This window comes from Symphalangus syndactylus, chromosome 12, assembly GCF_028878055.3.
Source record: "Symphalangus syndactylus isolate Jambi chromosome 12, NHGRI_mSymSyn1-v2.1_pri, whole genome shotgun sequence".
NCBI classification, from domain to species: Eukaryota; Metazoa; Chordata; class Mammalia; order Primates; family Hylobatidae; genus Symphalangus; species Symphalangus syndactylus.
Window position 1 is genome coordinate 60,655,170 of NC_072441.2, and position 24,185 is coordinate 60,679,354.

A 24,185-nucleotide genomic window follows, 5' to 3' on the forward strand; every position below is an offset into this window, starting at 1 on the left:
GTATTTTTATAAACCCTCAGTGATTAACACACTTTTTTTTATACACAATGATAACGACACATTCACAGGGCTGTAACACTTGCATCACTTTTAACGTCTATTTCTCCCAGAGAGGTTTAAAGGACCTGTGGAGCCAGGGTTACCGAGGAGGAAGCAAGAGCTGATGCTGCCCCCTGCTGGCTTTTGCTTCTCCACAGATTCCAGAAAACGATCATTGTCAACCACAAAAACCTGTTTGACGATTACATATATACATAATGAAGGACTCCGGGCCAAGCTTACTAATCTTCAAGAACTACATCTGCAAATTTCCCTCAAGAAAATATTACTACATTATTCTCACTTAGTCTTCTTTCTTAGGGCATTTTTCTATTATTTTTAGTTATTTAAAAATATATTCCCAAAAATTCAATTATGTTTTTATGGTAGTTATCTGTTCTTACTTTATCGCTCTTCTCATTTTAATGTATCCTAGCTGATCATCTATACTTGTTACTTCCTTCTTAATAATTTAGACAAATTAATAGATACCAGAACCCAGGTGGGAATATCTAAGATAATCTAGATTTAAAAAATTCAGAAATCATGGGTTGGTCTGTCTCCTTGTATTTCTTCCTTTTTTCCCCTTACTTCACACTGGAAAAATTGTCTTTAAGGTTTTCTCAGTTTTCTGACACTAATTACTTATTTTAAAAATAGTATTCTTCTTTTCTTACCTTTCTTGTTTTGTATGCTTGTCTAGAGTGGTTATTCGAATTTCACCATCTCCCTGAGGTCGTCCAAAAAGCAAAACTGGTTGGTTCTAAAATATAAAATGTACATGTCAGAGTTTTTCATAATCACATGAAAATAAAAACAAATATTTGTAGAGCTATTTACTCAAGACAACTACCTTACTACATTAAAATGTTATCAGTTTTTACACTTTTAAAGCATACTCTAAAAAGCTCAGGTCTACATGACAAATAAGTCTGTCTGCTGTAATCCCAGGGGGTATGTCAAGGACATCAATTGATTTTAATTATTATATATTCTTAAAGGGGAAATTAGCTATGAAAAGAAAGACTCAACTGGAAGGGTCCAAATTATGAGACAGTTCGGCAACTAATATTTTTTGAGCATCTACTACGTGCCAACCACCATAACAGGTGTACGGCAAAATGATACAGACACTGCCCTCATGAAGCACACTGCCTAGTGGAGGAACAAATATTCACAGAAGCATGCAATTACAAATGCACAATTGCCATGAAGGAGTACAGAAAGGGGCCGTGGGCCGGGGGGAGGGGGGGAGCCACGCTCTAACTTGGTCTATAAAGTCCAGGCTGGCTTTTTTGAGCTAGGACCTCAAGGATGAAAAGCTCCGAGTTAATGTTTTAAAATAATGAGCTATTTTCCCAGAGGCTGATAACTAAATTATTTTTAAGTGTTTATGAGCACTTACTGTACACTCTAGGGGAAAAAAGAATTGACTGAAAATCACTAACATTCAGAAATTCCATTTTAATAAAGGGCAGAGATGTGTGATTAACACTATAAATATAAAAATAAATGTATCTTATCAAAATCCCAGTGATGTTTTCTGCACAAATAGAAAATTCCATTCTAAAATTCTTACGGAATCTCAAGGAATTCTGAACAGTGAAAACAATCTTGAAAAGGAACAAAGCTGGAGGTCTCATACTTACTGACTTGTTTCCAAAACTTATTGCAAAGCCACAATAATCAAAATCATGTGGCACTTGCATACAAACAGGTATATGGACCAACAGAATAGTAGAGAGCCCAGAAATAAGTCCTCACATATATGGTCAAATGATTTTCAGCAAGGTTAACACCATTAAATAGGGAAAGAATAGCCTTTTCAACAAATGGTACTGGGAAAACTGGATATCCACATGTAAAAGAATAAAGGTAGACCCTTCATTACCTTACATCATAAATAAAGAATAACTAAAAATGTTTCAAATACCCAAACACAACAGTTAAAACTATAAAACTTTTACAAAAAATGGGGAAAAACTTTATGACAATGGATTTAGCAATGATTTCTTCAAGATTGATAAATGGGACTTGGTCAAAATTAAAAACTTTTGTGCATCACAGACAATATCAACAGAGTGAAAAGCCAACAGACACAAGAAAAGTATTTGCAAACCATGTGTCTTATAAGGGATTGATATCTGGGATACAAATAAAGAGCTTCTACAACACAGTGACAAAAAACAACTTGATTCAAAAATGGGCAAAGCACTTGAATAGGCATTTTTCCAAAGAGGATATACAAATGGCCAGCAAACACACAAAGACAATATTCAACATCATTAATCATTAAAAAAAAATGCAAATAAAACCCATGATGAGATATTACTTTAAAACCATTAAGATGGCTGTTATCCAAACAAACCAAATAGTGAGTGTTGGGAAGGATGTGGAAAAACTGAAACCCTTGTGCATTGGTAGTAGGAATGTTAAGTGGTGCAGCTGCTGTGGAAAATGGTATAGCGATTCTTCAAGAAATTAACATAATGACCATACAACCCAGAAATTCCACTTCTGAGTATATAACTAAAAGAAGTGAAAGCAGGCACTTGAATAGATATTGGTACACCTGTGCCAATAATTATATAACAGTATTATTCACAATAGCTGAAAGAAGGAAGCAACCCAAATGTTCGTCAATGAAAAAAAGTGAGGTATTCATATAAAATGATATATTATTCAGCTTTAAACAAATGGAAATCAAAAAAATAAAGTGTTGACACATGGCTACAACAAGGATGAACTTTGAAGACATTATGCTAAGTAAAATAAGCCAGTCATGAAATGGCAAATATTGTATGATTTCACTTATATAAAGTGCCCAGAGTAGTTAAGCTTATAGAGATAGAAAGTAGATTGGTAGTTTCCAGGGGCCAGGGAAAGAGAAGAATGGGAAGTTCGTGTTTAATGAGTACAGAGTTTCAGTTTTGCAAGATGAAGTTTTGGAGATCGTCACACAACATCATGAATGCACTTAATGCTACAGAACTACAAATTTTGAAAATAATTAGAATGGCAAATTAATGCTATATATATTTATAGTATTAATGTGTGTGTATATGTGTATGTATATATATACATACACCCTTTTTTTTTTTTGAGACAGAGTCGGAGTCTCACTCTGTTGCCCAGGCTGCAGTGCAGTGGCACGATCTTGGTTCACTGCAGCCTCCGCCTCCTGGGTTCAAGCAATTCTCCTGCCTCAGCCTCCCCAGTAGCTGGGACTAGGCACGCGCCACCATGCCTGGTTAGTTTTTGTATTTTTAGTAGACATGTGTTTCACCATGTTGGTCAGGCCGGTCTTAAACTCCTGACCTCAGGTGATCTGCCCGCCTCGGCCTCCCAAAGTGCTGGGATTACATGTGTGAGCCACCACACCCGGCCAATGCTATATATATTTTACCACAATTTTTTAAAGGCTACACAGCTGTCCAAGAAATATGCTATGGAATTCTAAAGAGGAAAGATAATAGGAGATTAGGAAAAGGGATTTATTTTAGATGCACCTTGAATAAATTTGATAGGGAACAGGAAAAAGCATTCTAGGCTCTGAGATTACAGTCGAAGGCAGAACTGTAGAAACGTATGTCAAATTGGAGACCTTATAATACAGGAAAATATCCACAATGTAAAGCGTACGGGCAGTTATTAGCTGGAGGAGTTCAGGAAAATAGCTTAAGTCCAGATCACTGAGGACCTTAAATATCATGCCAAGGAATACTGACTGAATCTTGAAGACGACAACAAAAAAATCTTGACAAATTTGAGAAAGAGAGTAAACTGAGAAATCCACATTTTGGAAATGCAACTATATGAAGAGATGATGAGAGGCTACTGTGACTGGAAAACTGGCAGATGATGGTGTCCTGAAATGGGTATGTGGCTGCATGTGTGAAAAGAAAGAGACAGGTTCACAATGTTTCAGAGAAAGCAGCGATGAAACTGCTCTACCAAAAATGTATCTTAAATTCACTCATCTCTATTTGCACTGCCCACAGATTAATCCAGGGCTGCATCCTCTCTTGAAACCACTTCAACAGCTTGCTGGATGGGCTGCCTGCTTACAGGGTCTTCCTGAAATGTCAATCAGTCTGTTGTAATACTCCCTGATAGAAACATTGTAATAGCTTCCCACTGCAGTCACAATAAAATCCCAATTCGGCATATTGGCCTACAAGGCTGTGTTATGCAATTGTCTTGCCCATTCCTCATGGCTCAGAACCCACCATCACTCTCCATTTCCAGCCACTCTTACCTTTCCGCTTCTTGAATACACCTGGTTCTTGCCCAACTCTGAGCATTTCACCTGCTACGGTTTCTGCTTGGGTCACTTCCCCCTAGATCTTCATGTGGCTGGCTGCTTCTTATCTGCTAGGTCTCAGTTCAAATGACTTAAAAGGACTTTTTCCAACCAACTTCTCTAAACTAGGACTCCCCTTATAATCCTCAGTTATAGCAGCCAGTTCATAGCGCTAATCTCAATATGGCATTTTTAACTCTTTTTTTTTTTTTTAACTGTCTCCTCAATCTTGAGACCATCTTGTTCACAGTTACAGTCCCAGCCCCAGGCAAAGTGTCTGGGTCATAATAGTCACACAGCAAATATATGTAAAATGAATAAATGAATAGGAATCAGCCATGAGTATGTATGGGGATGATGGAAAGAAAAGAAAAAAAAAAGTGGACTCCTGGATTTAGATTCAGACTGTTGGAAGAAGAGGCAGAGTGTGACTAAGGTAAGAGGGACAAGCCATCACAAAGTCCCTAGACACAAGCAGGTCACAGGTGCCCTCAGACACGCACATGAACACTGCCAAACAAAGGGATTGGCAACAACCTCCAACAGTAGAAACTTGAAGGTAAACTATGTTTTCTTCAACAACTCCTAGAATGTCGTTGATGTGGGGGTGAGGGGAAGCTGGATGGAAAGATAATTACATACCAAATTCTCTATAGATAGCTGAAACTGTTTAATTTCACGAAGGGTCTCATTATCTCTTTTCACTTCATTCACATATTGTGCCAAGTCCTAGACAATAAAGAAAAGGGTAGAAAAAGAAGGCACACTAAGATTAGAGATGCAAACTGCTTTGAAAGAAAACACATCATTAATTCCATTAGTGGTAAAAGTAACCACCGTAACTTTTCAAAGACAATAAAATGAATGCCCAGTCAATCAAAGCTGCATCACAGAGGCAATTTTAAAATGTCTGAAGTACAGCTGGGAAGACTGAAGAGCTGTCATTTGTCACACCACTGAGAAGAGTCAGAATGTTGTTGCCTTAAAAGACAAAACAAAATATACCACAATAGAGCAACAAAAAGGAAACTAGGTCGGAAGTATAGAAATTCAGAGCACGTTAATTACTGACCTTGAGAGCATGATATTTTTACACAGGTTAGAAGAAGGGCAATCATGAATGATTAGCAGGGAGAAAAGTAACCAAAAGTTAGATAATGAATCTAGCAAGACTGTTTTATTTTTGCAATCAGCTAGTCTTCTTGGTTCCTGAGAGCATTCAGTCAAGGAAACCAGTTCAATTTTAAACAGTTAACCCGTTTATGGATTCAGGAGAAGTAAAGGAGAGGTGAGGAACTAAATAGCACAACATGCTGGAACTAAATTTAATTCATGAATTAAAGTGAACAAAAAATGCTGGCCGTGTCTCTCCATGTGCCTTCACCTATTTTAAAATGTCTTTTCTCATATTTGAGGAAACATTAGCTAATCTTTCCATACTGTAACTAGCTATTTTTGTTACATGTGCTCCAGATTTTCCTGTTTTATGAGCTCTTTTTCTTTTTTCTCTACCCTCTTAAATTCATCTGCAACAGTAGGGACAGAACTCTGCAAAAAGCAGTTCCTAACTTTGTTCTAAATGGAAGTCTGACTTTTCATAGGATAGATCCATAAACGACTTCTTTAAAATGTGGAACTTGCTTTGACTTTTTAATAATAATAATAAATAATTGTGTGGTGTTTCCTGTTAGTGGTAGACAATCAGCCAAACAGCAAAGCTAACACGAATTGGTACAGGGACACAGTTAAGTAATTATGCACTGCTCTGAGCAGGGTCACCTTGCCATTTTGTTTTAAAGAACAAACATTTGCCTACGCTTTAAGTTACTGGCAAATATTATTTCGTTTCAAAGTCATTTTTATTTAACATAACGTGGAAAGTGAGGTTTTATATATTCCCCAGTATGTTCAAAATGTCTGTCTTTGTCTATTCATAATTTTCATATTTCCCTGAAAACTGAACAAACTGAAATTCACTTGTATTAAGCCATAGCATTCACAAGGGTAAACCTAGCAGATATCCTCACATGAGGAAAATAAGTTACACAGGGTTCTGAAGCCACCAGCCGGCCTACGACTTACACAAGCCAACGTTTTCTATTAGTCACCATGAAAAGAATGGGAAAAAAACATGATATTAAATAATTCCCCATGGTTATGAAAGTTGTTATACTTGTATCTAAGTGATTTTAATATACTTCTTAGTTTTATGTGTTGTCTAACAATTAAATCCACGCAAGCATACCTATTCCAGTAAAAAAAAAAAAAAAATCCAGTTGTCCCCACTAAAAACAAATGTGTATTATACATTAGCATGTCATAATATTTTATTTATGTGTGTATATATGTGTATATATATGTGTATATATATGTGTGTATATATGTGTGTGTGTATATATATGGGTGTGTGTATATATATGGGTGTATATATATGCAATTTGAATTCCATTGTCTTTAGGCAAGAATAAAAAATACAAACAAATTACTGATGAATCTGCCCTACCTTCATGGCATCAAGAGCCAGTTTCAGATTTGCCTTCTCAGTCGGATCAGTGGTATGTTTGACCAGTTCCTATTTGGAAGATAAGGTTTAGTACTACTTTCATCAAATTAAAACTAAGACATACTAAAGAAAACATTTTTACAAGTAAACCATTATTATTGGTCTTCTCTCTATAATGTGATAAATCTAATTATGTCTGGGCTCCATTTCCATCAAAAATTTCAAACTGTAAGAAGACCAACTAGACATCAAAAAATCATGAGACACAATATGAGACATTTTCTTTTCAAAGATGAATCTGAATTCTATCCACCACCATTACACTGACATTGATCCCTATTGTTATGAAAGATTCCATAATGATTAAAATCACACTTTTTACTCATTTACTATTCTTGGCTTCAGCTGTTGATTCTTTTAACTGCATCCCTCCTTTCATTTCAGGGACATCAGGATGTTCTATTTGTTGTTGTTATTGCTGTTAAAATTGTTCGTCTGTCCATCCTAAATTTCTGCCTACTCCTCAGTCTTTCATAGTTTCTTCTTTATCTGCTTCTTAGAAAGCTATTGTTCCTTAAGTTTTCACCCTAGTCCTCTTTTTTCCCCTTATTTTACAAACTCTACAAATTCTCACAACCACTGTCGTAATGTCAACTATCACCTCATGGGCCAATCACTGTCAAATGTATGTGCTCAACCCAAAATTCACACAAGTCCCAGACTCATCCGTCCAACTAAATGGTTCTACCTCATTATTTCAAAGTCTCCTCAAATCCAACATTCCCCAAACTTAATCAGTCTTCACCCAGAATCCTATTCTTGGATCCTATTTCTGTTTTATTGAATGATGGCACTTCCATCAGTGTCATCACTTAAGCCAAAACCTAAAAGGTGTCCCAGACTTCTCCTTGTTCTCTCTTCCTCACTATGTCCTATTGATGTTAACTTTGATCCTGCCCCCTTGGAACCATCCTCATTGCCACTAATTAGGTTCAGATCCTTGCGTTTTTCAAACAGAGAATTATTTGCCAAGCGTGGTGGCTCACACCTGTAATCCCAGCACATTTCCAGGCTGAGATGGGAGGATCACTTGGGTCCAGGAATTTGAGATCAGCCTGGGCAACATGACAAGAACCCATCTCTACAAAAAAAAAATTAAAAATTAGCTGGGCAAGGTGGCATGAGCCTGTAGTCTCAGCTACTTGGGAGGCTAAGGCAGGAAGACAGCTTGAGCCCAACTGCAGTGAGCCATGACTACACCACTGCACTCTAGCCTGGGCAACAGAGAAAGACCCTGTCTCTTAAAACAAACAAACAACAAAACCAGGTAATCATAATGAGCTTCTGATTGGCCTTCTGACTTGCAGTCTCTCCTCACTACAGTCCAGTCACTCTATCGTCATCAGGGGTAGGTTTCTATAATATAAATCAGATCCTGTCTCTACCCTACTCAGACTTCTGTGATGTCCCGCAAAAGCTTCAGGTTGTCACCCATGCCTCCTAGACTCCTCATGATCTGAATTCTGCAAACTTCTCTCAATTTCTCTCTCCACTTCCACCCAAACAACTTATATTCTGTTCATACTAAATTAATTGCAATTCTTAAATTATGTTCTAATATCTAATCCCATTAGAAATATTATTTTTTCTGCTTACAAAGCTCTTCCCCTCTGATCTACTTATTGACCCCTTACTCTTCCTTTAAAGCCCAACTCAAGAGTGACTCCTCTGAGGAGTCTTCTATGACGGAGGCCTCTACTCAGGTCCCCATCTTCCCTATACATAATTATTTAGGCCTTTAACTGTGCTGGTTCTGTACCTTACATGTACCTATCATATTGTGTTACGCTTGGCAGCTTACATTTCATTTTTCCTTTCTAAATGATGAGCTTTATCTGAGTAGGGTCTGTCGTAGGGTCTGTCGTATATCACGAGTGCCTAATACTATGTTTGGCACAGAGAAGCCATACAAAAATCTTTAATGAATCCAATACTACCAGTGTTTCTGCTATAAACAGGACGTAAAGACAATGTATTAAGTATAATAAATCCATCAAAATTCTGTTCTTTTGTTCCTTAAAAGTTACTTTTACTTCATTAAATAAGTCATGTTATTAACGTTCCCAATCACCCACTATAAAATATTCTAACTCTGTGAATCTGTGGTTTCAAATCATCAAGCATTTCAAGTGATTTCCCCACTAAAGTATAGTAGTAAGTAAAAAAGTCTAAATTGATAACCATATTTGTTCAACAAATTTCTAGACAACAAATAAATTTTACTCCATAGAATTTTGAGAGGAAAACACGTTTCTAGAATTTTTACCTATGTGTAGTATCCAAACAAAACTTTCCCTATTTTAAAAAGTCATCATGGAACTAAACATATTCTTAAAATTTTAAATATAAAACAACCCAAGGGAAATTAGGGGGAACAGTTTACTAAATTTCAAAAAAGCATAGTTGTATTTTATACTTTTATAAGTCTGTGTAAAACCCTGTAAGGACCAAAATAGGTATTTTTTTAAAAGCTGTACCTTCTAAATTCTTCAGTCGATACTTGACTACACCAAAGTTACAAAATAAATTATTATCTTATTTTGGACACATATTTAGTTCCAGGATGCCTTGGAAACTGATTGCCTGAGTTGCCCTTATTATTTTTTCATAAAATCCAATTTGATTAAGTTGCTTTGAGTTTAGGTCTCATAAATGTTTTAATGCATTTTTAAGGAATAATCAGGGTTTGAATTTTTCTGATTTCTCAGTAGAACAAAAATAGAGATGACTAATAATTTTGCAGCTACAGTTCAAGAAATTTAATATACAAGATATACAAAGCACAGCTGATGCAAAATTGTATTTCACATACAGGTAGTAGATCTTTTTAAAATGACATTTCACAAGCATCAGCAGAGTTGACAGACTAATACAGTAAGACATTTCTTTGGAGCAGAACTAATGAGTCTCCTGGTACAGCTATCAAATTAAATTTATAAGACTCTCCACCCTCATTTAGAAGACTAACCGTGGAAACCATAGCTTTGTGGGCTATAACAAGAATCACTTCAAAATAAATGTAGTCTTATTATAATTTAGTATAGTAGAAACCAATATGGAATGTGACACAATTCTCTTTGGCTTACTGTTATAAGGCAAAAGGTCTAATATGATTAATCTGCCAAAATTCAAGTGCACTGCAATATTGAGGTGCTCATAAATGAATACTGATAACTACAGAAGACTTGGTTGAAAAAATATTTTTATTTGTTTTGACTTGTTTTTAATTATTTTCTAGCCAGTCCTGTTTTAAGGACACAAAATGTGATTTATGGCAGCTACTGAACCATCTTTGCTAAAAGGAAGAAAAAATGTCCACCTGTTCTGTTATTTCCCACTTACCTATAATAATAATTCAAAATTTTAAGGGGATTGGGCCCAACACATGGAATATCTGCAATGTAGTTGACGCTTCATTAATATTTTGTTGAGTGAATAAATGGACAATAAACAAACTGTTTTAAGTTACATACCTGGAGGAGAAGGTGGTACTTTAAAACACGTTGCATAGGAACCACAAGCAAGTCTCGAAGAGTAAATTTCCCATTATTTGCTCTTTTGGAACATTCCTAATGAAATGTTTTTAAAAACACTTTGTTAGGGAGTCATAAACATTAAAAGATCCAAAGGCCATAAGCAGAACAGTTATTATACAATAAATGAGTGTGTTTGTTTCCTTAACAATCCTTCTCTGTAAATAACAGAAAGTATCTTCAATTTAAAAAAACAAATCTTGTAGTATTTTAATTCTAAATATGAGTAAAAGAGAACTATTTTGTGTATGAAAATTATTTTATTGGCCGGGCGCGGTGGCTCATGCCTATAATCCCAGCATTTTGGGAGGCCGAGGCGGGCAGATCCCAAGGTCAGGAGATCGAGACCATCCTGGCTAACACAGTGAAACCCCGTCTCTACTGAAAATACAAAAACAAAATCAGCCAGTCATGGTGGCGGGCGCCTGTAGTCCCAGCTACTCAGGAGGCTGAGGCAGGAGAATGGCGTGAACCCAGGAGGCGGAGCTTGCAGTGAGCTGAGATGGTGCCACTGCACTCCAGCCTGGGTGACAGAGTGAGACTCCATCTCAAAAAAAAAAAGAAAAAGAAAATTATTTTCTCTAGTGCAAAATCATGGCCCCCCAGGGTCTTCTTCAGTTTATCTTTATCGCTGTACCTCCCACCAATTTCCCCCAGTGGACTTATAGAACGGGCATCAAGAACACATCCCTACTCATCAAAAGTGTCATTAGTCTTCCCACCCTCATGCCTTGGTTTATTCAGTTCCCTCAACTATGATGTGCTCTGTCCAGCCTCCAGCAAAATGCATCTTCCTGTTTAAGAACTACAATCCTAGGCCTTTCATAACAATTACAATCAAAATTGTGTGTACTCTCTCTCTGCCTTGTGGGTCTTTTAATTATTATCATATGTAATATCTACTCCAATATGATTTGTGCTGTATGCCCCTAAGAATGTAGTATTTGCTTAATAAGTATTTGCTGAACTGAATGAAATGGAATATGTGACTTTAAAACTTTGCTCAAGTATAAACCTACTACTAAACTCCAACATTTAGAAGCCTCGGATTGTATTTATTTTAGTTTCGCCCTCTTCTTTCCTAAAAGTTTATTTAAAATAGTATTGACTGGTTTGTTCTTTTGATAATAATTGTGACTTTGAGTAAATTACTTTGAAGTGTCAAAGAATAAACTTAAAGCCAAGATTTGGCAACTGTTGGTGGTGTGACCTTGGACAAGTCACTTTTCTGATTTTACCGTTTCTCACATAACTATAGTGTTCTTCAAAGAAAATAAAGGGCCATACAAATACTATTATTAGTGAGCAACCTCATAAGTCCAAAATCCTGACACAATCGCACATCCCAGCCCAAGGACCTTTCCAGCTCATGGATGGAGTTGTGCTTAAGAAAATACACTTTGGCTCACAAGTTTGTTTCTTCTTTGCCCACACTTAGTTTTTCTGGCACATGGAATGATATATTATCAGGAGCTCCAAAAAAAACACCATTAACTCTAATGATCAGTGACTTAATGAGTATGTTTGTCTACAGATATCAGTCAAAATGAATTGGGGACACATCCTGACATGTTAGCTGTGTCATCAATTACTGCAGTTCATTAGAAGGATAACTATTTCAACCAGTTTCTTACTTCTACTGATTGTAGAGAGCTCTGGATCATGGGTCTCAAACAGGAAGTTACATTGTTAATATTACTATAATGAGTGGGTCTTATCTCCTCTGCTACATTTTAAGGCCCTTGGAATTAAGGTTGTAGCTTATATTTCTTATGTTATGCCATCCCAACACAGTGGTAGGAACAGAAATATTATACATTTAAAATTTACTATATTATGGAAATTAGTTTCAAAATGTTGAAGAAAAAAAATCAGTTCCTTTACATTCTAAGTTACAGGCTCAGGAAGTAAAGAAACCAACATTGCTGGCATTAGCTATACCTGGGAGATAGAGACTCAAGTGTAAAATGCTTATTCATGTTGAAAGTAAATAATGGGTAGAAAGAATCTTTCCAAAACATCCAGTCACTTGCTTAGCCTCAATTCAATTGTAAAGGAAAATAAAATGGGGTAGGATGAGCCAGGCTGACAGGGCAAGATAAAGAGACTCATTGCCCTTCACCCCATGTTATCTTGGTTCCAAAGTAGAGAAGAAAAAGACCAAAAAATAAACAAGAACAAAAATAACCACAAAACAGAAGACACAAAGAAGGCAGGGAGACACCAAGAATAAGGCAGTTTTCCTTCTATCATGCTGGGGCTTGCGGCGTGCAGCTCCCACTGAGTATTTGTTGAAGTGTTACATTAAGAATCCGACTTAATAGTTCCAAATCAGGACTATGGTTAGAAGTGTGGGCTTTTAAGCTGAAGAAAGGACAGCAGGGGCACCTCACCTTGTGCCTTTCAAACTCAGCCTGATGTCCTCTCTTTCCCTAAGTCGAGCATTGACTGCAAAAACTACATACTTAGAATCCCAGAGTATGGTCATTGGGCAAAACTTTGACAATAACTATGAAAGAAGGAAGAACAACATTCAAACAAGACTGAGAATATAATGGAGGTGTGATTGACAACTTGCTGACTACTATCTGGAAGCACAATTTTATATCTTTATTTTAAGAAAAACTGCTTTAATGTTGCCCTACTAGGAAGTAGGTGTATAAGTTGTAAAATTTAATTTTATCATCATATTTTGAGTCACAGTGGCTCACAGCTCTACACTTAGGAGGCTCTATTCTCCAAAGAGGAGCAGGAAGTCTTTGCACTAACAATGTTACAAGGATGTTATTTAGTGGTGACTCAAACTATCTCCAGTCTTAACGTCAACATAATAAAGGAATATTAAGATATAAAGCAAAAAGATCATGTATCTAGTACAGTTACTTGGTGGCCTGTTAACGTGCAAACTGTCTAAGCAATAGTTTCCCTTTGTGGGAGTTGTGAGCTATGAAATCATGCCAGAGAGGCAAAACGGTGAAGGGCTTCTGATTTGAAAATCACCTGCCCCTTCTCCCCTGACCTCAGAGCTACACTGAACAAAGAATAGGAAAAGGGACATTAAACAGGCAAATAAGCCACACACTGTTAAATTTAAGAGCTGGCTATATATCACTACCTGAAATTTAATAAAATTCAAATACATGGATAATACAGTAACTGATACAACAAACATCGTTCAAAAGTTCTTTGAAAGCATGAAGTCCTCGAACTCCTCTTCAGGAAAAAAAAACACAACTTCACCTAGGTTTCTAGACTTATATACTGTTGTGATCATGCACTGTGTTTATACTGGCCTACGTGCCACCTCTCAAACTTTCCCAACTATTCTGGTCAAGACATACCAATTGTTCAGGAATGCTCTCCATAGAATCTCAACTGTCAAAGCTCATCCCATTCTTTGGTGACCTGACTCATATGCTGCCTCTTCAGATGAATCCTCTACAATCTACCCCCATTGAAGTGGGTAGATTCAGTCTTACAGAGCCCTATTATACAGTGCTTATCACACGTTATTTAATCCTATCACATTTGTGTTTGTCTTCTCTTCCTTCTTGTGGGCAATATGCATGCCCTTTTAATATATCTGACTCTAAATGTCATATTTTTAGTAAACATCTTTTTTATTTTGTTTTTTATACAGGGTCTTGCTTTGCCACCCTGGCTGGAGTGCAATGGTGCAATCATAGCTCACTGCAGCTTCAAACTCTTGGGCTCAAGTGAATCCTCCTTGGCCTAAACTTCTCAGGTAGCTAGAACTACAGGCATGAGCCACCCTGCCCAGCTAACTAGTAAACATTTTAAATCTACATATACATTATCTAACATATCTCACTCATCCTGCACTTCTTACTGTCTACGCAAGTTATTCATAATCTCTCTGAACTTCATTTCTCATAAGATGAGAAAATTAATTGTACCTATCTCACAGAGTCAGAAGGACCTAATGAGATAATGCATGTAAAACACAGGGCCATAAATGTTAGATTTTTATGACTGTTACTATTACTACCATATTACTATTTTATAGAGCTATTTAAATATTTTATAAAATTGACATGAAATTATATTTAAAATAATGGGAAATGTACTGCTGCACTGATCATAAAGAGGAATACATTGCTTTTAGGTTTATTTTGCTTTATGTCATAAACCAAAAATAAATAGGCACCTCTAATTTCAGTTTGACGTCTTCTTTTGTCTTAGAAATGTAGTCTAAACTAGAGATGGCTGACTCCACTCCACTGCAGTACTGCCCGTAGATAACCAATCTGAAAGAGAAAAAGAGAAGAAATCTCTAAGACAAAAACCAAGAATGAACTGGAGGGGGGAAACAAGCAGAATCTTCATCTCTTTAAAACCACAGTTAGGGATAACCAAAATAGCAGTAGAAATTATTTTTAATACATATCACATACACAATCATAGAATAAGGGTCACTCATTTTTATAGTAATGACTAATTTGTAGTTACAACTTTGAATGAGATTAATTCTATGTACATTTTTATAGCAGGTAGAATTTACAAACTGGCTTGATGACTGTTAATGTTATTTGAGTAGACATAAATACATTCCAAAACCAAATTTAAAATTTCTGTTAAAGCTCTTACAAGAGATAAACTTTATCTCTAAACACTCAGAAAGTTTTATTCTCTATTACAATTTTATGCCAATCACTACATATAACTCCTTCATTATTAAACCTCCTACTCCTTGCTACTTTTTAATTAAGGAACATAAATCATCTGAAGAGAGGAAAATGAGAGACCTGAACTGCTCTGGACAGAAGATAACTCATATCACATGGAATCTGACCCACTTCAGGGAAGGTATCTCTGTAGTAATACAAATATTTTGCAAAGAGGTCCGTTGGTTTATTGTTTCTCTTAACTCTCCACTGGAAAAAAGACACTACTAATAAGATATGAATATTTATTGAAGACTTGATGTAAAGTAATTCATTAGCCACTTCTTAGTACTAGGAAATACATTGCTTGATTTGAAAAGAGAGATAATTATATTTTAAGCAAAATTTCTTGATACTCCAATTCATATAGGTTGTCAGGAGATTTTTTTTTAACTTAGAAAGGGAAACTGACTCTGTGAATCTAATACTCCAAAATAGAGTGTCATAAAATACTAGAATTGGAAGAAAAGTGGAAGAAGCATTAGGTACCAGCTAATCTACCTCCAATGTTTACAGATGGGGACACAGAGGCTCAGAGAGTTCAAATGACTTACTGAAGATTACATCGCTCACTGAAGATTACATCGCTCAGTAATGATAAAGCCTATAAAAGAAACTTAGCCTTTTGATTTGTGATGCAAAAAAATAAGCACCATACTGAGTCCTTCCCCCCACCTTTCTTCTTTTTTTCTTTTTAAATTACATATATAGAACTCAAACTACTACTCTGAAAGTAATTGTCCCATGTTCTAATTACTGCTCAGGTAGTAGTGTAATAAACAGCAGTAATAGCTATTTGTTAGCTATGTTAATACTAATCCTCACTATAATTACAAGCTAAGACCCACAAAGCTTAAACTTCAAAAGTTACCTTTCCTTGTAGTTAATAAAAACTTGGTACAAGTTCTGGTCATTTTTATTTACAATGGAATCATGAATCTCTTGCATTAGGTTCCGATGAAGTTTTACAAGTTCCTAAGAAAAGAAAACAATGTGAAAGGAAAGTAGGAATCACAACCAAAAAATACACCCCAAACCCAGAATACTTTTTGTTGCTAGACTTGCCACTCAGGATATGCTGAATGCTCTCAATATATAAAACTGCTTCCACCAATAAAGAGAGAGGGAAAAGGAGAGTGGGGAGAGAAAGGGGGAGGAAGGGGAGGAAGCAGCGGGAGAGGACAGGGTAGAAGAGGAGGGAGAGCAGGGGAAGGAAGGGAGAAAAAAGAAGGAAGGTAAGAGGAAGGCAGAGGAGAGGGAGAAGAAGAAAGGGAGACAGGCCATGCAGATGGGAAACGGCAATTTCAGATCTCAGTTGAAATGTCAGTGTCCTGTGAAAAAAGAAATTATCTCACTAGTTATTAAAGGATAATTTATTCCTTGTGTAAAAATATGTACAGCTTATTTTTGTTTTATAATCACTGTAAATTTTTTAAATAAAACTGTCCAAGTGCCTAATGTTTTATTGACAGGATAAAATAATGACTCACATCCTTGTGACACAGACATGTAGATTTGTACTTTGGTCAATTAGTGGTGTCCTGGTGCTAAGCTAACAATAATCAGACTAAATTACTTGAAACCAGGCAACTAATGGCATAAATAAGGAGCAAATAAATTGTATTCGACAGTTTACCAGAGCAACTCAAAATGTCAGAATTTCACATTTTTCCCGATAAGCAACTAATTTTCAGTCAGGCAGTAAATACATGTCATAGCCAGGATATGAGGCAACTTGAACTAGGTGCCAATTCTCCCATTATCTCATCCTGTGTACCTTGGAGCACACATTGACTCCACAGCATGCTCTTTCCTTAGTCGTGTAGAAAGTAAACATGAAGATGTGGGCTCTAAGTTATAAAGACCATACTTAAGTGGTTCAAGATCCTTATCTTCCCCAAATGTGCAGTTTATTTAGTGCTAAACCTTCAGCGGATATTGTGCATGTTATAAATCAACAAGAATGTCTTCATTCGGCCAAAATCAGGGATAAGGATGACATGCCATTGCTTACCAACTGCTACTGAGCAACACAGAACACAATAGAATCAAAATATAAAGAACTGTTCAGGTAATACAAGCAGGTCTGTGCACAAAAGCTTATATACATGTATCAGTGTATGTGTACGCGCATGCATGGGGGTGGGGATGTAGAAACCAAAGCAAGTCCTAGAGGTCTGAGAACTTGAATCTTGCCTAGCATTACCTCACTTGGCATGGCATTTAGCTTGCTTCTAGATTTCTGGGCAAATATCCTTTTAAGACTGTAAGATTCTGGTAAGGTGCCCTGAAACTTGAAATGCTTACATAAATGTAAACAAAAAATATCTCCTCAAATTTTACAATTAAAATAGTCTGGTAAATCATAAGGAAGTAGTCTATTTCAGAAATGGGAGTTACACTTGATACAACTGGAAGTAGAAAGCACCAAATAGTAGAGGTCAAAGATGTAGAGGAATGGAGGAAAGTAGGGGAAACTGATATGGTGAGGACATCATCTACAAGACAAGGTCTGAGGGGCTGGAAGAACAACAGAGCTCCACAGGGAAGTGTGGGGATGGAAGTGGATCCCCAGACTATTTGAGACTACCTCTTCATGACAAACAGTTAAGAATAACACATGAAAGTTATTTTTCCATCTGTGTTCTTCATACATGTTGACTGACTTTTGGTTGAAGATATGATACATCAGTTATTTCAAGCAAATAAGGATATAAAAGCTGGAAAAGCAAAAAAAAATAAATAAGGCCAATATTCTTAAAGAATACAAAAGAGTGTTAAAATAGGGATCTGGAACCCCCTAAGGAAATGAGGATTTTTTTGAAGTACACCACAATTTTAGCTAGCATATTTTTACTCACAGGAATGTTGATGAATACTGAATCAAATTCTGCTGCTGTTAGAAATCTTTTTAGTGGTGCCATGAAATACTACCAGGAAAGAAGAAGAAAACAGTAATTAAGTGTAACTTGTCCTAATCTATATAATAGTTTTTCATAAACAAACAACAAATATTTTTTGAAAGTCAATTGTTGATCAGCATTATAAACACCAAAAGTGTAGAAACTATTTTCTCTAACTTAAAGACTTTACACTTGAATAGATAAAGATATAAATACAAGCTAATATTAATACATTTAAAGTATAAAATAAAATGATTTAGACAATAAATGCTTCCAAAAGGAAGGAAGAAAAGAACACTATTGTCTGAGTTGGCAAACAATGGCAACATTTTGGAGACGTATATGAAGACTTACACAGTAACATCTCCCAAATGTTTTGTGGAGATTCTAGATCCCTGAGATCAATAATCTATGTGTGCAATTTATGAATTATTCCTTGAGAATTTAGTTTCTGACCTACCATATGTCTTTCATTCTCGGTATCTGTGCAGAGGATCCTTCTGGTACTGGTCTCTCAGTTCCTTGACCACAAATAATCTTGTGCTCCACCCTAGCTCAACTCCCAAATCTGATGGCCATTCTCACAGACCTTGTCATTATCAACAACTTCATATGCTCCATAGCACTAATTTCAAGGAACTGGGTCAGCCAGTCCACTAACCGTCCCACCTCTGTCATGTCCTCATTTCCCTCCTAACCCAGTTTATACTCCATGAATCACTTCCCTGTAAATCCTCTTACCCTCTCTTCTTCCATTGTGCTTTTCTAGAAAAACAAACACCCTGATCAAGTCTAACTTGCCACATATTTTGTGACTGTATCTAAGAAGTTAACCATGGACATTACCGATCGTCTAATTTTAAATATGACCACAAAACTCAACTGGGCCTGTAACGCTACATAGTGCTACTACAGTTCCCTAGTCAATCTACTCTTCTACTCTTCTAAACAATGCTTGCATACTTTCACTTCCTTCCCTAACCTCTAAATGTGAGAGTCTGGAGAGGTGGCCTCAAACTTCTTCCCTAACATGCATTCACTAGGGTGATCTCACTTAGTCCCAGGGCCTTAATGCCATTGTGTGATGATAATGGCCCAATCTATTTGTCAATTCAATCTTTCCCCTTAATGCCTGATTCATATACCTAACACCTTTCTCAACAAATCCCATTCAAAGTCTAATATGTATCAAAAATTTCACATGTTCCAACAGACTCCTGATTCCCAAGCCTGTCCTTCCCCACCTCTGTAATCTTCACCATTCATGCAGTTGCTCATGCCAAAACCTACCAGTCATCCTTGACTCCTCTTTTTTTCACATCCTTTACTTAATTCATCATTTGATCCAGTTGGCTCTATGTTTAAAATTTACTCAGAATATGACCACCCATACCACCATTTTTGTCATCTTGATTAACTTAATTTTCTTCTAATTCTTATCTTAGTTACCACTCTTGCCTCACAAGAGCCAGAATGAGAGGTTAAAGACTTAAATCACATCATGTCACTTCTGCTCACAACACTTTCCAATGTCCTGCATGGCCTAGAGGCCCACCAGCTCTCCCACCTCATGCTCAGTCCCCTTCCCTCATTCTGCTCTAGCCACACTGGACTGCTGCTGTCCTTGAAGCACGTGCTGAACACTTTCCAGTCAGAGGGGCTCTCTCAGGAATTATCTTCACTGGCATATGCACACGGCTTACACCCTCAGTTCACTTAGCTGCCCACTTAATCTTGTCACAGAGGGCTTCTGCTACCACTCTTTATAAAATGCCACCAGCCCTCCCCCCCATTACTCTCTATCTTATGCCCCTGCCTTATTTTTCTTCAGAAAACTTATGACCATCTGGCATATTTATTTGCTTACATTCTAAATCCTCCCATGGGAAAAAGTGTCATGAGAATCAGAATACTGTTGTATTTATTACTATATCCTTAGTCCCTGAAACAGTGCCATTCTAGTACTAAGACATCCATAAATAGTTGTAAAAAGAATAAATCTGCTTTGAGATCTTTAAATACAAAGTTCTCCTAGAAATTATAATACACATACACACATTCAGAAGAAACAGTGAGTCTAATATATTAACTATATTAGGCAGTATTTGGGCATCAAAAATAATACGTGATGACTTACTTTTTCTATCGACTCCAAAGTTTCTGTATATTTTTCTTCTGTCTGCTTAATTTCTGCTAGACAACAACTTCGTATATCATTTTCTGGACATTTCTGCAGTTAGAATTATCAAAATAAAGTGATTTAATAAAAACAGATATTAACCTATCAGGAAGTAGAGATCAAAAGCATTGCTGACTTTCTTAAACTTTCCTTTCTAATAAAACACATAATTGAAAGACATCTAACTGCATTTGTGAGGTATCTTTGCTGTTTTTATAAAAATCTTGAACAATGTAACGACAAAGATTTAGATGATTAAAAAATAAGCTTCTGAATGTAGACACTCTAAGTTAAAACATCTCTTACTAAAATGTTCATAAAGTTGGAAACACCATAAATGGTGTATGATTGTTTCCTTAATGTACAGCACATTTAACAAATGCTATAGAAATAACTCCAAAAACAATAAAAAGGTATTTGGTAACGTAAGTAAAGACCTTCAAATATTTTTTCCAACATTAACATTTTACCGCTTGACTTTTTAACTAAGTATTTAAGACTGGAAGTCGTAGAGCACAACACTAAAATCAAGGATTCTGGAATCTGATGGAATTAGGTTCAACACCAGTTTTCTTGTTAGCTTTTCTTTTTTCTTTTTTTTTTTTTTTTTTTTTTTGAGACAGAGTCTTGCTCTGTCGCCCAGGCTGGAGTGCAGTGGTGCGATCTCGGCTCACTGCAACCTCCGCCTCCCGGGTTCACGCCATTCTCCTGCCTCAGCCTCCTGAGTAGCTGGGACTACAGGCGCCCGCCGCCATGCCCCGCTAATTTTTTGTATTTTTTAGTAGAGACGAGGTTTCACCGTGTTAGCCAGGATGGTCTTGATCTCCTGACCTCATGCTTTGCCTTCCTTGGCCTCTCAGAGTGCTGGGATTACAGGTGTGAGCCACCACACCCAGCCTGTTGTTAGCTTTTCTAACTGTGAACGAATCACTAAATTTCTCTGACTCAGTTTTCTTATCTGTGAAACAGAGAGAATTACAGTACCAACCCCAATGAATGGTAAATGAGATAAACAGTGTAAAGCACTTAGCACTTTTCCAAGTGCACAAGAAGAGTCCTGTCCATCTAAATTATTATCACTGCTCACCCCAACAGCTGAGTGAGGACTGCCCTTGGGGGAGACAGTGAAGAATGCACTGACACGCAATGCAGTTAACAATTACAGGAGGCACAGATGATATTCAGTCACCTAAAAATGTTCTGAAAATGCTGCCACAGATGGGCTGTCAGCCTATGCGATGGTTAAACCACACTTTCATTATATTTCCCAAACACAGGCAGGTAACGTGTTTCCATTCCACAGAAGCTACTGGACAACCTACCAGCCTTTTATTAAAAGTAGGAACATAGAGAGAGCTAAGCACATTCATCAAAGCACTGCGGAAACAAAAATTACCAAACAGCTGGTAAAGAAAAGTCTTTAATATACAAGAAAAAGTTATTAAGAACCTAAGCAACTGACTTTTTTTGTTGTTGTTTCAAATTGTAAATGAGAAAATAATCCAAAGTAATCCTTTCTGAATGTTCTGGATATGTTAATGGCAGATAAGGTTTTGAGGGCTCATACTGGCTATGAGAATATCTGAAACCAAATTTATAAATGAGTAGGAAAACCAGGAGACTTATCATGAAACAAAAGAAAAATGGTACCTCATATTAACACTTAACAAATGTGAAGAAATACTCTTTAATATATATTTATCTTATATCAGATTTAAAGGGAAAAATTTACCTGTGTTATAAGAAATTTACTTTTATAAGCGTATAATTTCATGATTCCCTAAAATTCTATTCTACTACCACCCCGCCATTATTTAACTGGGTGGCACTTCATTTCTCTCTCAGACTTTGTTTCCTTACTAGCGAAATGAAAAGATTAGACCAAAGATTCCCTACGGTTGTTTTGAACTCTGAAAGGCCATGCATATGTCTCCAAATGCAGTATTTATTATATAGTTATAAGCAAGCAAAGGTTAAAAAAAATCCCAGGAGAAGCTGCATAAATTATTATGTTAATTAGTCCTTCCTAATAAAATATTCAGAGTAACTTTAAAAACAAGTAAAAGTCCTACGGGCTGATGTGCTTCCTCTGCCTTCATTAAGTCCTCATAGACTTCTCCACCTTCATCTTCCCCATAAACACAGTCATAGAGATCTTCTTCATCTTCCACAAGGGTTTCACTACAACAAAGGATATGATATAAGGTCATTTTCTATTATGCAGTAAATGCAATAGCTACAAATAGCCTACTGGATTTTAGTAAAAAATCCAGAAAGGAAATAAAATGGAATTATTGGGAAGAGTTCAAAAGGTTACATTACAACTCTGTCCCTCTTAATAAGTACAACGACAAACAACTACAGAATCCAACAACGAGGGCAGTGGCAGCTATCATTTACTGGGTAGTTACTATGTATAAGCACAAAAATAATTATTCTACATATCTTACATAATTCATCCAACATTAATGATCAGGTATGCATTATTATTTAATCCATTAAAGAGATGAGGAAGTTGAAAGACCAAAAGGCTATCTGACTTTAAAAATAACCCAGGCAGTCACTGGCAGATCCAATATTTAAAACCAAGTCTGTCTTAACTCTGAGTGTTTTACCTGCTCTATCATACTGCCTCCCACTTTTCATATTTCAAGACCTCAGTTTCATCAACTGTATTAATGGGCACAATATGGAGAAGATAGGAGAGTTAAATTGTATCTAATATGTCATAAGTAGTCTTATAAAAGCATCAGTTACTGCATTGTTATAATCAGCATCTAATCCAGTGGTTTTCAAAACATGCTCTTTCAGGCCCATTCAGAGGAAACCCACCAGTCCCCCACCAACCAGACCCTTCCTTTATCTGTTTCATATTCAGAGCCATAAGTAACATAAAGACAGATGAGGAAAGGAACAGACAGACGTAGGACACTGGGACAACCAGACTTGGTGAACACTGAGAATAAGGGAGAGAGGAGGAAGGAAGAGGAAGGAGCTTTGTACTTTGGGACACTAGGGAGATGGTGAGCCATACTGGCAGTAACATAATTTCCATACTGAGGGGTTTGGGCAGGCAATCTGGCCAGAGAACATTAGGGCAGGTAAATTGGTTTGCACATTCTCTGTACCACATCAAAGGATAGGAAGGTCTGGTGAGTTCATGAGGGAGCTGAGATATAAAGTGATGAAAAAACAGGTTCTGCATTGGAGGGGATCCTGTTCTGAAGAAAAATAGACTGAAATTAATTTCCCTGGCACTCCTAATCCCAGCACTCCTGCTTGTCATCCCTAGTATGACCACCCCTGCAAAAAAGTCAACCTTGCTGAAGTCCTACCTTTGACTATTTCCCATGACGGTAAAGGAATGAATCATATAAATTTGCACAGACTTTTCTCTATTTTTGTTGTTGTTGTTGTTGTTGTTGTTTGGGGAACAGAGTCTCACTCTGTTGCCCAGGCTGGAGTACGGTGGTGCAGTCTCGGCTCACTGCAGCCTCCACCTCCCGGGTTCCAGCGATTCTTCTGCCTCGGCCTCCTGGGTAGCTGGAATTACAGGCACGCGCAACCATGCCCAGCTAATTTTTGTATTTTTAGTAGAGACAGGGTTTCACCATGTTGGCCAGGCTGGTCTCAAACTCCTGACCTCAGGTGATCTGCCCACCTCAGCCTCCCAAAATGTTAGGATTACAGGCGTGAGCTACCACACCTGGCCGACTTTTCTCTATTTTAAGACCCGTAAGAATGACATACATGTGTGAGTGCATGCAAGTGCACAAACGCAAACACACACACAAGACTGGTCTAGAACTGTTTGGCTTTTGTTATTCAATCCTTTACTAAAGCTGCTTTTCTTGCTAACAGCTTAGTCAACAATTTCTGATTTCTGAGCCAGGAAAGAAAAAAGCTGTGATATTTTTCAAATGGTCAATAAATCAACAACAATCGACATGTAGGGCCACCTACATACGGGCATGTCTGGC

General features: G+C 36.9%; 1 protein-coding gene across 3 annotated transcripts in view; it reads right to left on the reverse strand.

The window, feature by feature from the left end:
* The window catches only part of VAV3 (vav guanine nucleotide exchange factor 3), a 399,477-nt gene that overhangs the window by 179,565 nt on the left and 195,727 nt on the right, over positions 1–24,185 (reverse strand). For all 3 annotated transcript variants that reach the window (XM_063624405.1, XM_063624404.1, XM_063624406.1), the window contains 9 exons: positions 22,278–22,386; positions 20,164–20,256; positions 17,985–18,053; positions 15,995–16,098; positions 14,607–14,706; positions 10,379–10,474; positions 6,846–6,914; positions 4,985–5,071; positions 717–802 (listed from right to left, as the gene is read on the reverse strand). In XM_063624405.1, the coding sequence (XP_063480475.1) occupies positions 717–802; positions 4,985–5,071; positions 6,846–6,914; positions 10,379–10,474; positions 14,607–14,706; positions 15,995–16,098; positions 17,985–18,053; positions 20,164–20,256; positions 22,278–22,386 (813 nt within the window). The remainder of the gene's footprint in view (positions 1–716; positions 803–4,984; positions 5,072–6,845; positions 6,915–10,378; positions 10,475–14,606; positions 14,707–15,994; positions 16,099–17,984; positions 18,054–20,163; positions 20,257–22,277; positions 22,387–24,185) is intronic.